The sequence below is a fragment of the Otolemur garnettii genome, unplaced genomic scaffold (genome assembly GCF_000181295.1).
Source record: "Otolemur garnettii isolate 467f Iridium unplaced genomic scaffold, OtoGar3 scaffold00065, whole genome shotgun sequence".
Classification (NCBI taxonomy): domain Eukaryota; kingdom Metazoa; phylum Chordata; class Mammalia; order Primates; family Galagidae; genus Otolemur; species Otolemur garnettii.
The window spans coordinates 5,070,019-5,085,659 of NW_003852460.1; the positions used below are offsets into that span (position 1 = coordinate 5,070,019).

Genomic DNA, 15,641 nt, shown 5'->3' on the forward strand with positions numbered 1-15,641 from the left:
GACCCTCGCCCCAGATGGGCAGCCTCGCTCCCAGGTGGCTAGAACCCAGGAAGGGGAGGGCTCATGACCCTCACCCCAGATGGGCAGCCTCACTCCCAGGTGGCTAGAGGTTTCCTTTTTATATGTGGCCAACAGGCTATAGTAATATTGATAGTAAGATGTGAGTAGTGAGAGTATTTGTCAGGGGAAATATGCTACTTCAGGATTCAAAGTTGCCTTTCTCTTGCACATCAGGCTGAGACTCTGTGCATTTTACTCTGCAACTGTCTTTCTTCCCCGAAGAATTCTCTGATCATACCCTACGGACACATTTCTATTGGATTATAGGTCTTTTTCTCATTGATATGTATGTTATCTACATATTAAGGACATTAGTATTTTCTTTGTTGTATGTTGCACATATTTTTCCTACTTTTTTTTTGTTGTTTTTCATTTTATCATGGAGTCTTTTGCAGTAAATCCTGGTGGTCAGACACAGCCCTTTGTTAATTTGGGGATATACGCATTTGTGAAGGAAATTTTTTTTTTGGCTGAGGCTGGGTTTGAACCCTCCACCTCCATATATGGGGCTGGCACCGTGCTCCTTTGAGCTACGGAAGGAAATTTTCTTTACAATAGGACTCTGTAAGTCATTTCATTTGCTCCCAAGATGCACCAGGGAAAGGGAAGGAAGGTTATCAGGTAGCACATTCTCAGTACCAAATGGACCTTGTTCACTGGGCATCCCTCTAATAGCACTGAGGTAGAAACTCAAATAAATGTCTCTACTTGTGGAATTACCTGGTGCTTGGCATAGTTAACATAGATTTCATTCAGTTAAGGTCATTCGCAGCAGGTGTATCTGTGACTGTGATTTAGCTCACGCTGCTTATCAGTTACCTAAATTGTAAAACAAGCACCTCAGTGCCAATCACCTACATCCTCTCCTGCTACTCAAGGCACCACGTACCTTTTGCGGCCAATCTCACTTCCAGTTTGCAGAAAATTGTTAGAGAAAGAAAACTGGTGTCATAATGTTTTTTTCATTCCGAGTTAAGACAATAGCCAGAAGAGAACGAAGATGACACAATTATAGCCTTTTAAATGTTTTCCCTTTAATCCTTTGAAGGTGGAGTTGCCCGTCAGCTGCTGGTGCCAACAGTCGCTGTTCTTGCCTGCCAGGTTTCATCGGTAACAAGCGTCTTCTGAATGCATTTATGCAGCTGATTTTTACAAGTAAATACACCATATTTAGGAAGGAGGAAGCCTGCAGGAAATAAGCTTCTTTGACAGCCTTTGATGCTCTGAGTTCTGACTTTGAGAAAAACTATTTTGTTTTGTTTACACAACTTGACACCTTGGTTTTGTTCTGTGCTGCCTTGCAATTAAGCAAAGGGAAAGGAGAGAAGTGACATTACAGTTCATTTTGAAACAGAGAATTACCATATTTACATATAGAGAAGGTGCTGTGCTGTTAACCTTTCCTGCTGACTTTCTCCTTGCAGAAGGTTCTGAGAGCATGTCCCAGCGTGGGGAGGGATGCTCTGTACAAGACACAGCTCTTCCAGGCAGGAGTAGGTCTTGCTAAGATATCATTGACCAAGGCAGGTTGCAGTCCTCTTGTTTTAGGGGAAGGAAAGGGCATCTTTGCACACAACAGAAACTGACGTGTAATAGTCACCAGTGGTGATACTGGCTGAATCCACACCGTAGAATATACTTCCACATACGTGCATGTGGATTTGTGTGAGATACCCGCGCCAAAACATGAAGAATATGCACCGTCACATGAACCGTATTTCCTTCCAACAAAAGCCGATAAAGCCCTTAGCTGCTTGTGACTCTGCAGATGGCCTCTGCTTGTTTACTCTTTCCAAATTAGTTCTGTGGTGCGAGCTACCTGCCAAGACGGCCACTCAGCACATCATTTCCTGCAGGGGAGTCTGAGTCCTAGTCAACTTTCTCAATGCCTCTGCTTTGCAGTGGCTCCAAAGTCAGAAGTAAAGACTTTTCCTTTCGTTCAATTTCAAAATATTAAGGGGGTACAAATGTTTTTGTCATTACTTGGGAGGTTTACTAGTTACCTGCATAAAAGAAAAGAAGTCACTTTATGAAAAAGACAACTGCACCCAAATGTTCATTGCAGCATGGTTCACAGACCGCAGCACGGTTTACAGACCGCAGCACGGTTCAGAGACTGCAAGGCTGGGGGGTCAGCGGGTGCCTGTCAGCTCCTGAGTGGGTCACAGAAGGCGGCACATCTATACCATGTCAGCTCGTGAGTGGGTCACAGAAGGTGGCATGTCTATACCATGTCAGCTCCTGAGTGGGTCACAGAAGGCGGCATGTCTGTACCATGTCAGCTCATGAGTGGGTCACAGAAGGTGGCATGTCTATACATGGCGTACTGCTCAGCCAAGAAGAGAGATGAGCTAATGTGTGTTGCAGCAGTTTGGGCAAAGCTTTTCTGGATCTAACAGCCTACTGTTCTTTGCTGCTGGACAGGGCTAGCCAGGGCTGGCGCTGAGGTCATTGTGCAGAAGCCCCTGTCCCGGCACACGCTGTCTAGATGCCAGCTGCCAGTGCTGGACGTGAGTTTCTCTTTTGCTCTTGAAGCAGCAGTGGGCTAGGTGGCAGGATCTGCCCTTGTTTCAGGAGGGAGAAGAATGACTCCCAGGGGAAGTGCTATATAAATGCTGTGTCCAGCTCCACCTCTCCTTTGCCCCCTTTGGGCCTCCTTTGCCCAACTATGCACATTTTGTGGTTAGGCTGCTGTGCCCTGGGACAGCCTCTGGGTATTTGATGGTTGAGCCGCCCCTGCGGCACATGGTGAGTCCCACAGACATGTTTATTGGATTTCTTAAAGGGTCGCAGGATCGAGTTCGTACAGAGAGGCCATTTCAAGAACCTAAGTGTGATTGATGTAAGGACAAGTCATGGCCAGGAGGGAGAGAAAGATTAGCGCGGCCCCACCGCCTGTCTTTGCCGTCTCATACGGGCAGGTGGCATTGAACTTATTTCCTGCTCCCTTCCTCTGTGACCCTTTTTGAGACCCATTCGCCTGGCAATTTGACAGACCGCATACGTTCTGTAGTCAGGGGATGGCTTGCTCTCCACTGCATTGATATTAAAGGCCTGGGTCCTGCAAATGAATCTGTGTCTTCAAAACGCATTTTATTCTGCATTTCCCTATTCTACATTGTAAATGTGGGCCTCGGTGTGCACATATCGAAAGCTCAGCGCAAACCAGGATGTCAGGGAAGCCACAGAGAACAGGCTGGCAAGGACGGAGGGAGCAGAGATTGTCAGTGTTTTTCTCGGGTCTCAACTTTCTATTTGAGTTTCCAGGAAATCAGCATTTGTGACAAAACAGGAAACTTTCTTTAGGAAGAAGTTTCTGCAGCCTTAGCCTAGAGATTGAAACACAGCGGGAAGGACGGGAAACAGGCTTGAAAAGCTAAGCAGACTCTGGCTGGAATACTCAGTTGGAAATTCGTTGTGTAGAATATTGATTGTCATTCTCTAAGCTCATTTAGCTCTTAAATCATTAACCTCTGGGTCTTATCTCTGTAATAATGTTACCATTTTTAAACAACCAGAATATTAATATAATAGTCTTGAGCTCAGGACTAATATTGTTTTACCTCGAGTTTACATCTCAAATTAAAATGAATAGTGTGATTAACATTGTTTTATAAATCCTTTCCATTGAGAGGGTATCATCATAAATTATCCAGGATTCAAGTTGCCCAATTAATTCAAGCAAGAATAATAAAAATATAGGGGATCACTTAAGTGCTATCAATAATACCAGCAACGTGTAACAGCCACCACCACGAGGAAAGTAATACACATTATTAACTCTCAGTGGCTGAAATACAAAAGTATGTAGTCCAGTGCAGCCGTGCAACCTCAACACTTTACTTGAGTCTCTTTATTTAACCCCTGCAACTATCCTTGTGGTGTTTTATTCATCTTTTCTGGTTTGTAGGTAAGACAGCAAAGCTTGAGGAGGTGAGGTCCCTTGCACGAGGCTGCCTGGCAGCTGCTAGCCTACCCTGTGGTAGCAGGAGATGATTTCTGCCCTGGGGGATTTAATTGCTGCAGTGGGTGGAGAGTCCCCGCTCTGTGCCCTCAGGGTGTTTATCAAACAAGCCTGTTCGGACAAACAGCCTCTGGTGGTTTCCTTCCAGCTCCTACATTCTGGGATCCATCAAGTCCCAAGTTCCGGACTTGGCCTCACACTCTATAAAGAACACATCTGTTCAGAATTAAGCGAGAGATAATGAATGAGTTTGGGTGGCGACTCACACATGAGGACAATTCTGAAAGGCTCAGTGTCCTTGGTCGAGGACCACAGCATCGGGCCACACTGCACTCACAGTGCCCTCTGCCCCTCTGCCCCCTGCTACAGACAGGAGGTTTAAGGTTGCACCTGCCATCAGATGTGGCTGGTCTCAAGACCTTTGCACTGACTTCTGTTATATTCAGTAGAAATGTCCCATGAGCCTCTCACCAACCAAATCCATACTCCACAGCAGAGCCCCACTTACCTTCCAGGGCAAGTTCAGCTGGTGACCATTCTATACAGAGCTGCACCAGAGGACCCAATCCTTATTTTCTGCAAGAAGGGGAAGTCCAGGGGAAGTCCAGGCAATACAGTGGTGACCTGGGTGGAGAGTGGACAGAATGTTCACCCAGAAAGCTGCCTTTCAGAATACTTCTTCCATTGTGATCCCCCCACCCCAGTGTGATGTCGCTGACCGCGTGGTCATGGTGTGCACTGGCACAGACCCGGAGTACTTTCTGCTGACTGTGCTGACTTTGGGATTCTCCCAGACACATGAGTGTATTTCCAGCAAAGTGATGCAATGACTCTAATCTTCCCTGTGCCTTTGCCTCATTTGCTCAGGAAAACAAAGGTGTGCTCTGTGAGCAGGAGAATGAGTCGGAGTTACTCAAATTATTTCCAGCAAATGCAACAATGCGGACATGACACAAGTTATTGTTAATCCAAAAAGATGGTGGAGTAGAGCCATGGGGGGGGGGGCTCCCAGATGGCAAGAGCAGACAGCAGTGCAGGAGGATAAACACACATTACAGCTGTGATGAGGGCAGGATGGGCCGCATGGAGGAATCCCAGCATCATCCCAGCGGCCAGGTGCAACCTACAGTAAGGATGATGTCCAGGAGGCAGAGCAGGCTCAGAGAGGAGCGAACCCAGGAGGGAGACGGCAGCCAAGCCCACAAAGGGTCGCTTGTACGACAGCAGCATTTTAGTCCTACGGTTTCCCGTGTCTTAACTGTCTTGATGATGATCCCGGTTACATGCATAGTAGGATTATTGGCTGTATTTCAACGTTACATGTCAAATTGCCTGAAAGCAGCCAAATCTCCTCATCAGTGCAGTGCAGTGCAGTTGTTGAAATCCATGACATGCCAGCCATCTCTTTTCATTCTATGTTAGTATTAACTAAACATTTAGTCACATGTGACCTTCCATCGTAAAGCATGATCCCAGACCTGCACCATCACCATCTTGTAGGAGATTATTTTTATAAATTCCAGGTACCGGGATGCCCCACCCTCTACCCAATTTACTGAGCCAGAACTTTCATTTTCTCCTGGTCCCCAGGTCCCGATTACACCCATTAAAATCTGAGGAACATTGGTGCACAATGTGAACATGCTGGAGAACCTGGGTGCTGAGAACAACGTCTTGGTTGTTCCTTTGGTCAGCCAGCAGAATGAAAGAAAAATATATATATAAGTTAGTCTAATTGGTTTCTTAACGTCACACTTGCTTAGTTTTTCATAGCTGTTTTAAACATTATTAAGGATATGTTCTGAACACATTTTGAGCATAATTTTTATGTTAAGACATGTGGATGTGAGTAAAATATTAAAAAGGATAATGAGCCCCAAACTGATGGATGTGGGGAGTGTATAGGAATGAAAACTAATTAGGATACAGTGCCGGGTGCCTGGATCCATCACTGTCAGGGCAGGGTCAGCCCTGTGATCAGAGACCTTCAGAGAGGAGGGTTTCTCCGGCTCTCTGGTTTCAGGCAGGGCTACTCACACGGACAGGAGGGTTTCTCCCTGCTCAGTTCCAGGCAGAGATGCACACACACAGCTTACATTGTTCCTGCCAAAAGTTCAAGTGACTTTCCTCTTGCTCAGTCATTAGGGGAGATAGAAGGCCCCCTTCTTAGTCACTCAGGAGGCGGGAATACGCTATGTAGTCGTGTCCACCTGTTCCTCCTAGTTCACAGTTCTTGAAAATATCCTGCAGGTGTTTCACCACCTTCCTTCAACCTGAATGTCCAGTGATGTTTGACCAGTGGAGTCCCTGGTGACATTTAGTGCAAGAGTCACATTAGACAGCACACAAAAGCAGAACTCCACATCTTAACTGCTGTGACATTTTGCCTGCTTCTCTCTAAAAATCCCCCAAAGCAATATCACAGGAGAAGCCAGGATGAACAGCACCTGTGAGGGCTTGGAGAGGCAGCGTGCCTCCTTTGTGTCTCTCCCAGAGGATGAAATACAGATATATAATCCAATTGACAACGGCTTTTTTTTTTTTTTGGTGTGTGGGGGGGTCCTATTTATTTCTTGCATGTGTAAGCTTTTGATCTTGATTTTGTTCCATAGTAAAGATAAATCATATAGTTTTGAATTTTCCATCAGTGGGGTCTCTTGAGCTCCACATGAATGGAGAATAGTAGCACTGAAGTTTTGGGAATACTGACCATTTATTAAAAAAAAAAAAAAAAGTACTAGATCGAGTTTGCCTACAGGAGATAGACACGGCTTCTAACCCGAGACAGTCATCCAGCCTGTACAGTGACAGACACACCGTGATGTGTGGGGTGATGGAGGTGCTAATCCTGTATAAGCTGACAAAGAATTGCCTTTCTGGGATCAGTGGCAGCAGGGTAGCTCTGGGCCACTTGACAGGTGGTTCAAATGAGCACCAGAACACAGCCCTTCAGGGCTTCAGCACTGGAATAACGCCTAGCATCTCGCATGTCCAGGGGAGAGTCCAGCCACCAACAGGTCGGCATTATTCTGACTCTCATCTGTCTTAACACTCAGCAGTCCCATCACCAACCCGTGGGTCAGGGGAAGGACTAACTTGCGTAGCTTGGGGGTCACTATCGAGGATTTCCTCGTGTTTCCTGGAATGACACGGAGCAAGTGCAAATGCTGTCTTAACAAGTCATGGCCGGTGGATGCCATTTATCTGTACTGTATACCACAATCAAGTTCAAAAGCCTACACATAGAACAAAAAATATAGGACCCCCTAAAAGTCCTCATTCGGATTATTTATCTGTGTTCCATAAGCAGGTGGAAATACAAACATGGTGGGCTTCGTCTCAGAGCTTTGAAGGGTGGTGTTTGTCCTGGCTTCTCATTTGGTGTTTGCTTTGGGGGTATTGTGAGAGAGGAGTAGGCAAAATGGCAGAGCAGTTGAACAGGAGCTGGGGTGGTGTGGCCCAGTGCAGTGCGTCTAACGTGACTCTTACACAAACCCATGTCCCAACTCCACGGTCAAAGGAAAGGTTAGCAAGTGCTCACTGTGGGAGCAGCCCCAGGTGGTATTTTGCACACCGTTCCTCCTGGCAGCCTCCACCGTTGTCCTTATCTGCGTCTCAAAGCACGTCTGCTCAACTCAAGGCATGGAAGGGAGAGCTGGAGCACATGGTGCTGTGGGGTGGCGCCCAGTCTCCGGACACCGGCCCTTGTCCCTCACATTTCAAGCCCTTCTCTCTCCCGCACAGTGAAGCTCAGAGCCTGACTCTGCATAATGGCTTAATACTTGTTTGTGGAAGGAATTAACAGAAGAAACAAACAATTCCTTAGAATTTAGCCTTCCACTGACTGCAAACCACATTGACTCTTGACTGAATTCAGAAGGACCCAGATTTCCCCGTTTCCAAGTTTCCATCCTTAGAATTATGAGAATTCTAAGAGAAGCCCTCACTTTGCCTTTCAAATGTGGTCTCCAGTTAAATAACAAAGTGCTCTTGAAATGGCTTATTTTCCCTGCTTGTTTCATTCGGGAAACAAAGTGAGGACGCTTTGAAAATAGAACATTTCATTTATAAGCCAGCCTGCAGCCCACCACCAGTAATTCAAAACTATCATTCTCTCCAAATTGGTATCATTATACCTGGAGAATCTGACTGAAAAATAATATTTGCAGACCTCTGACTTGCAATATATTGCTCTGAAAGCAAAAATAATACATCAGCATCTGTTCCCCTGGGAGATTTCCGTTCAGAACTCTTAGGAGAGAAATATGTTAGACCTTTGTAAGATCAATCTTATGAAAAATTAAATGTTTAATGGACTCTGGGCTTTACAAATGAGGTTCTGGCTGAAGATCTAACTAGTATGGGGTGCAGAGTATGGCTTTCAGGAAGAAAGGGCTAAAAGGAAGTCAGAAATCTGACCATTTTTCAGCAGATTGGGCCAAACGTCGCACCATTCCTACCCATTTGATGGCCTCAACTGCTCCTCTGTTGTTAGTCCCGCCGGGTTGGGTGTGCAGGGCACCTTTACAGAAAATTATCCCTCTGGGCATTGAAGAAGAAACTTTCCTGGGGACATGTTAAATATCTGATTGTGGTCCTTTGAAATACTGAGATTTGAGGAAATATTTAGGGAAGAGTGTTCAGATATGGATGGATACAGGATATTTTAGTTGAAAGAATCTGTGTAATAAACACAGCTGTAAATTTGTGTGGAGATAGAAATAACCTAAAGGAGAAACTGTCCGTGTGAAGGAGCAGGCTCTGACTTTGGGCATAGGAATTTGCTTTTGAAATTAAAGTACTTCAAGTACTAAAAAAAAAAAAAAGGTGTCCCTGGAACTCTGAGACCCTAGCCATTGGAACACAGCCTGTGGAAGGGGAGGGGGAGCTTCGAAAACACATGTTGAATGAGTGAATGAGGAAGCTTGGAGTCCAACATTGCATCCAAAAGGCATTTTTGAAATTAATGGACTATTTTTTAGTAGTTTGATGTTTACAGAAAAGTTGAGTAGAAAGTGCAGAGTTTTCATATAAGTCTCTCTCCCTACACACACTTTTCTTACTTATTCAGGAGTTACATAGGATAGAATACTTGTTATAATTGAGACAATATGGATACCATATCAAATCAGGCCAATGAGCTCCATCTAACTCTTGTTTTGCTGCTTTTTAATTTCAGATTAATATGAGAGTACGAATGTTTAGGCTTCATTGTTTTCAATCCTAAGGTCAAGTTGAAGTTGTAGTTGAGTCCTTCCCCCAGCGGGTGTCCTGAACACCCTCACATTGTGCACATTTGGTGAGACTCGGCCAATCACCCTCCCGCCTCCCCCTCCCCTCTTCCTCCTCTCCTACTTGTGTTTTGCTTTCATGTGGGCATGTCAGTTGTTTATCTTTTGGTTTCATATGGGTATTGAGTGTGTTGGATACTTGCTTTTCTGTTCTCGTGATACTTTACTAAGAATGTGTTTCAGCCCCATTCAAGTTAACACAAAACATGTAAAGTCTCTGTCTTTGTTATGGCTGAATAGTGCTCCATGGTGTGTCCTTGTTAAGGCTGAAGAGTCCTCCGTGGTGTGTCTTTGTAATAGCTGAACAGTCCTCCATGGTGTGTCTTTGTTATGGCTGAATAGTCCTCCATGGTGTGTCTTTGTTATGACTGAATAGTCCTCCATGGTATGTCTTTGTTATGGCTGAATAGTCCTCCATGGTGTGTCTTTGTGATGGCTGAATACTCCTCCATGGTGTGTCTTTGTGATGACTGAATAGTCCTCCATGGTGTGTCCTTGTTATGGCTGAATGGTCCTCCTTGGTGTGTCTTTGTTATCACTGAATAGTCCTCCATGGTGTGTCTTTGTTATGGCTGAATAGTCCTCCATGGTGTGTCTTTGTGATGGCTGAATAGTCCTCCATGGTTTGTCTCTGTGATGGCTGAATAGTCCTCCTTGGTGTGTCTTTGTGATGGCTGAATAGTCCTCCATGGTTTGTCTCTGTGATGGCTGAATAGTCCTCCATGGTGTGTCTTTGTGATGGCTGAATAGTGCTCCATGGTGTGTCTGTGTTATGACTGAATAGTCGCCCTTGGTGTGTCTTTGTAATGGCTGAATAGTGCTCCATGGTGTGTCTTTTCCATGGTGTGTCTCTGTGATGGCTGAATAGTCCTCCATGGTGTGTCTTTGTGATGGCTGAATAGTGCTCCATGGTTGTGTCTTTGTTATGGCTGAATAGTCCTCCATGGTGTTTCTTTGTTATCACTGAATAGTCCTCCATGGTGTACATACACCACAGCTTGTTAATCCTTCCATAGACTGATGGGCACTTGGGTTGGGAAGCCCCATTTTGATTCCACATTTCTTCACAGCACTTTCTTTGTGCTGAGGCTCCCTGGCATGTGTGAAAGATGACTTCTACCTGAAATGAAGGTCACCACTGCGTGGACTTTGCTTTATAGGAGCTGACGTGGAGGGCAGCAGACGCCTCCCTCCACTGCCCTTCCTCATCTGTGCTGTTTTACATGTTGCTGTGTGAACAGAACGGGGCATTTTTCCTTCACAGTATAAGCGGGGGTTACATTGCCTGATCGTTTTCTTCTATTTCAACTCATTAAGCTAATTACCATTTTCAAAGTAATAAGGCTTAAATTAGTGTTGCAGCCAAATAACCCCAAGCCCCAGCACCCAGGTGGTCTGTTTGGCTCTACCGGATAACACCGCCATAAATGTCTGCCTGTTAATGATTTATCATGGGGCACAAATTGCTAAAGTGGCCCTCGGGTGTCTTATTGCTTGGTTCTGAGGATGACATTTATGTATACAGTGTGGGTTCTACAAATGTTTATCACTCAGTTAAAAATTGAGAAAGATTGAGCACACTTCGGCCTGTGGCATTTGCAGTCAATGGCAGAAATATGTCTTGTAACAAATGATTTGGGTGTCGTTTCAACGTCAGAAATCATCTCTGCCACCCCCATAAACAGCTGACTCCATGTTCCTTCTCCCCTTACTCTGGGCCAACGAGGTGAGGGTGCACCAGAGTGGAGAGCCTGTCTCCTGAGGTCATGACCTACCTGCTGGGTACGGTATATTCTGTATTCCATATTTCTTATTTCTGTCACAGAGCATACCTGGTGTCCTTGTAGAATAGCAGTTGTGGTCACCTCTTATGGGTAAATGAACTCCACCCCAAAATTGGGTCCCATGTTGAGGCCATTGGCACGGCACACCCACAGCAAGAAGATGTGAGCATCTAACCCTATAGACCCCAGTTATCCATACCAATTTAACCCCATCTGCGAATTCCCCTGCAATTTTCACATTATTTCACTTATTTCCTTGTTACTTACCATCAATCTAAGAATATCTCCTTTCCATAATACTCAGTGTCTGCAATTACTACATGGGTCAGTGGGTTTACATGTTTACCTGGTCTTGAGATTAAGCCACCATCAATGAATACGGGCAATATAGGAAGACAGGGAAGATGGCCAAGCCAGGGTTCCAGTTTCTTGGCTCCAAACGGGCATTGAAGGAGGGTTTCCAGGGGAATGCAGGACAGTTCCTAAGCTGATCAAGGAATAGCTTGAGACATCAGGGAAAAGAGACTGATTCTGCTTTGCAGACCCCCACAGTGGCGGCTCAAATCAAGGTGTCCCAGGTTCAGGCAGGGGTGTGCTCATCCCAGCCTTCCTCCAGCAGTGGAGGAAGGAGAGCCAGGATTCCTGATCAGCTCAGGCAGCACAGCGGGAGAGGGAGAGTGAGGCTGAAAACCATCAAAATGCAGCCAGGCAAGGCAGCTCACACCTATAATCCCAGCACTCTGGGAGACTGAGGTGGGTGGATTGCTTGAGCTCAAGAGTTCAAGACCAGCCGGAGCAAGAGCAACATGCTCTCTCTACTAAAAATAGAAAAATTGTTCAGGCATCCTGGTGGGTACCTGTACTCCCAGCTACTCAGGAGGCTGAGACAGGAGGATCATCTTAGCCCAGGACTTTGAGGTTGTCATGAGCTAAGCTGACACACTGCACTTTAGCCTGGGTGACAGAATGAGATTCTATCTCAAAAGAAAGTGTGGGGTGAGACAGCCACCAAAGTGTAGCTGTATTCACAAATGTACTTGTTTGAGCACAGAGCCCAGCAGCACGCATATCCCCGTGGAAACTGGGCGTTATATATTGGTTTTTCTCTGATGTGAGAGCAGAGCTGGCAAGAGCTTCCTGCATGGAGGCCGTGTTCACCCTCTTCTCCATACTAACCGTAATGGATGATTTAGGGTCACTACCTCCACTTTCTGCTTCCCACTTCCCACCTGTGAAGTTGAACGGTTATTCATCTTTTCACAGCGTGCTTGCGATTATCGGTCTGATGGGGCCAGTGCTGCGTACTTGGAGGGTTCAGTGGGGCTGAATAAGAACATGTAATAAAGCCCCTTGGGTATGAAGAGCCCTCATCGATGGCAGCAAGTGTCATTGTCATCATTATTTTGAAGGGTTGCTGTATGGGGGTGATTTTTGATGTTGGTTTGGGGGAAAAGGTGAGGACACAGCAAGGCAAGGGGAGGAGCATAAATGTCTGTGACAGTCTTGGGTATGTACGGGACACATTAAAGGAAGACATTTGTTAAATATTTCTAGAAAGGTTTCTTCACACAAGGGGAACGGTGATTGTTTATTGGCAATGCTTTGTTGGGCCTCCCAGCTGAGTGACGTCCTGATACCCAGATTCCCCTACGTGACACTGACACCATGGACTGAATCTTCTCCCTGAGGGATCAGCAGGGAACCAGCCCCTGGACACAAGCACCTGTCCAGCCCACCAGGGAGGCCAGCCAACCAGTCCCCCTTGTGAAGATTCAGAGTTTTAAAATCGAGTCTTTCTCCCCTCTGCAGGGCAGGTCTTGAACATCCTAGATGAGCTGGGTTTGACCAATAACACCCTGGTCTACTTCACGTCGGACCACGGCGCACATGTGGAAGAAGTGAATATGAAAGGGGACGTCCACGGCGGGAGTAACGGGATCTACAAAGGTGAGCGGCGGGCGTGGGTGTCCGTGAGCAGCGTGGGCGTCCATGAGTGCCGGCCTCCCAGCTCATCCACTCTCCACTCTCCCTGATCTTAGAGCTTTTCTCTTCCCCTCCTGCTCTGGGATACATAGGGCCTCCCAGCATCACAGGAAGTTGATAGGGAGAAGGCCAGTAGGGCCATTTCTGTTGTGATCCCCATGGAACTTAAAAGCCCACACCCCATGTCAAGACATTGGAAGGAGAGTGTGTGACCCCAAGTGTAAGTACAAGGCCGTATTGCCCCGTTCACTAACACAAGAATCTCTCCATCCCTGAGCAGGAGTTTCCCATCTCTGCTGTAACAAATTGACTCAAACTGACTGGCGTGGGGATACCTCACTGTTCTAAAATCAAACTGCCAGCAGTGCTTTGTGTAAACTCCAGGGAGAATCTGTTTCCCCTGCTTTTTCTAGATCCCAAAGTGGACCACTTCCCTTGGCTCTCTGCCCCTTCTCCCATCTTCACAACCAACAATTTAGCATCTCCAAACCTCCCACCCTGTGTCTCCTCCAACCTTTGCTTCCCTGACCTCCTGAGCTTCCTCGGACTGTCCTGCCTCTGTCAGAGAAGGACCTGTGGGATTCCAGAGAGCCCACCTGGATAATCCAGAATCACCTCCCTCTGTAAAGACCACACACTTAAGCACATCTGCAAAGCCTCTTTGCGATGTGGTGTAACATACTCACAGGTTCTGGGGATTGGGAAGGGGGCATCTCTGGGCTTATACAAGCCCACGGCAGCAGTCGGAGCTGAGCCTTCACAGTGTCTGCAGCACAGACGGAGCCTGTTCACTGATAGATTGCGAACACATCACTGTCCTTCAGAGATATTCACTGGGACCCAGCTCCTGGCTCATATTCAACAGATATTTAATATAAAATATGTGTATCTAATTCTGATGCAGAAGGCCTAGTTTATGAGGTGATAAGCTTCCTGAGTGTGCTTGTCTGTGCCAGGGTCGAGACCTCCCACCAAGCTGCCCATGGATGTGGGTTGAAGGCACAAGAAGACGTGCTGTTGTCAGGGTGAAGGAAAACTCCTTTGGCCTGAGAAGTTTCACTGAAAAAATCAACTCATAATAAAAACAGATTAATAAGGAAAGGCTACACCGGCCAGGCACAGTCACTCATGTCTGTAATCCCAGCACTCTGGCAGCCTGAGACAGGCGGATTGCATAAGGTCAGGAGTTGGAGACCAGCCTAAGCAAGAGTGAGACCCTCCCCACTACTAAAAATAGAAAAATCAGCCACGTGTTGTGGTGGGTGCCTGTAGTCCCAGCTACACAGGAGGCTGAGGCAAGAGGGTCCCTTGAGCCCAAGAGTTTGAGGTTGCTGTGAGCTATGATGACACCATGTCACTCTACCAAGGGCGAGTCTCAAAAATAATAATAATAATTAAAAAATAAGGGAAAAGCTATACAAATTTATTTCAACATACATACTTGGGAACTCTCAGAAAACGAAGACTCAGCTCTTCAGTGAGGTACAGAGGTTTTTAAAGAACGGGGGCTTGACAGCAAAAAAAAAAAAAAAAGGTTTTGGGACAGAAAAAGGAATAGGCCTGAGTGGCCAGCATGGTCTTGTTAAGTACACGAAAGCTGAGAGGTGGTGGCTGCTACAGAGAGCGGATGGTAAGCATTTCCGTTCAGACCTTAAACGTGTCAGGCTGTCAGTTAATCTCTTCTAGCTTGAGACAGGAGAGACTCGGCTGCATTCTCTACAGATGTAAATCTCCCCCTCTCCGCTCTCCCAAAAGTCAGCCTTCCAGTGTTACTTCTTTCTATCTGTGAGACTTGGGGTAAAACCTTCTAATTTCCTTTAGAGCCTTGGCCAAGGGGAAGGATGAATCAGCGTTCACTGGCATAGAGCCGCAGGGGTAAAGCTGGAGAGCTTCAAGCTATCAGGTAGTTTAAACATAACCACGGTGCATCCGCTGGGTGTGTGATAGTGGGCCAGAGGCTGCGGGAAATGGGAAATGTGGTCCCTGCCTGGAGGGGACTCAGGACCAACTGGTGGGTGCATTTAGGGAGATGCAGGGTGATTCAGTGAAGGTTTAACGTGTGTGTGCAGCAGGTGCTGAGGGTATAGGAGCAAAGAGACCCTCGACTGGCCAGAGGTCCAGGGTGGGCTGGGAAGGAGGCAGCGGGTGGTCTGAGCGTGCTCTCTGGCAGAGGGCCAGGCATCTGAGCGTGCTGTCTGGCTCCCCTCTGCACCTCTGATCTTGTGCCATCCTCAGCAGTGATCAGGAGGAGAAGCAGCGCGCTCTGCCAACTGCAAGGAGCTCGGTAAGGCAGGAGGATCCCCGCTACAAGCAGAGAGAAAAAGTCCCTGAGCTGTCCCACAGGCCGTATGGGACCTGAGAGAAAGAGTCCCTGTGCTATCCCGCAGGCCATATGTGTGCGACCTCGGAGAAGGAGTCCCTGTGCTGTCCCGCAGGCCGTATGCAACCTGAGAGAAAGAGTCCCTGTGCTGTCCCACAGGCCGTATGCAACCTGGGACAGAGTCCCTGTGCTGTCCCGCAGGCTGTATGCGCCCTGGGACAGAGTCCCTGTGCTGTCCC

The 15,641-nt window shown here is 46.8% G+C and overlaps 1 protein-coding gene across 1 annotated transcript in view; it reads left to right on the plus strand.

Annotated features, from left to right (window-relative positions):
• The window catches only part of STS (steroid sulfatase), a 103,422-nt gene that overhangs the window by 57,226 nt on the left and 30,555 nt on the right, over positions 1-15,641 (plus strand). Inside the window, exon 7 of the mRNA XM_012807170.2 lies at positions 12,909-13,046. Coding sequence (XP_012662624.1) covers positions 12,909-13,046 — 138 coding nt within the window. The remainder of the gene's footprint in view (positions 1-12,908; positions 13,047-15,641) is intronic.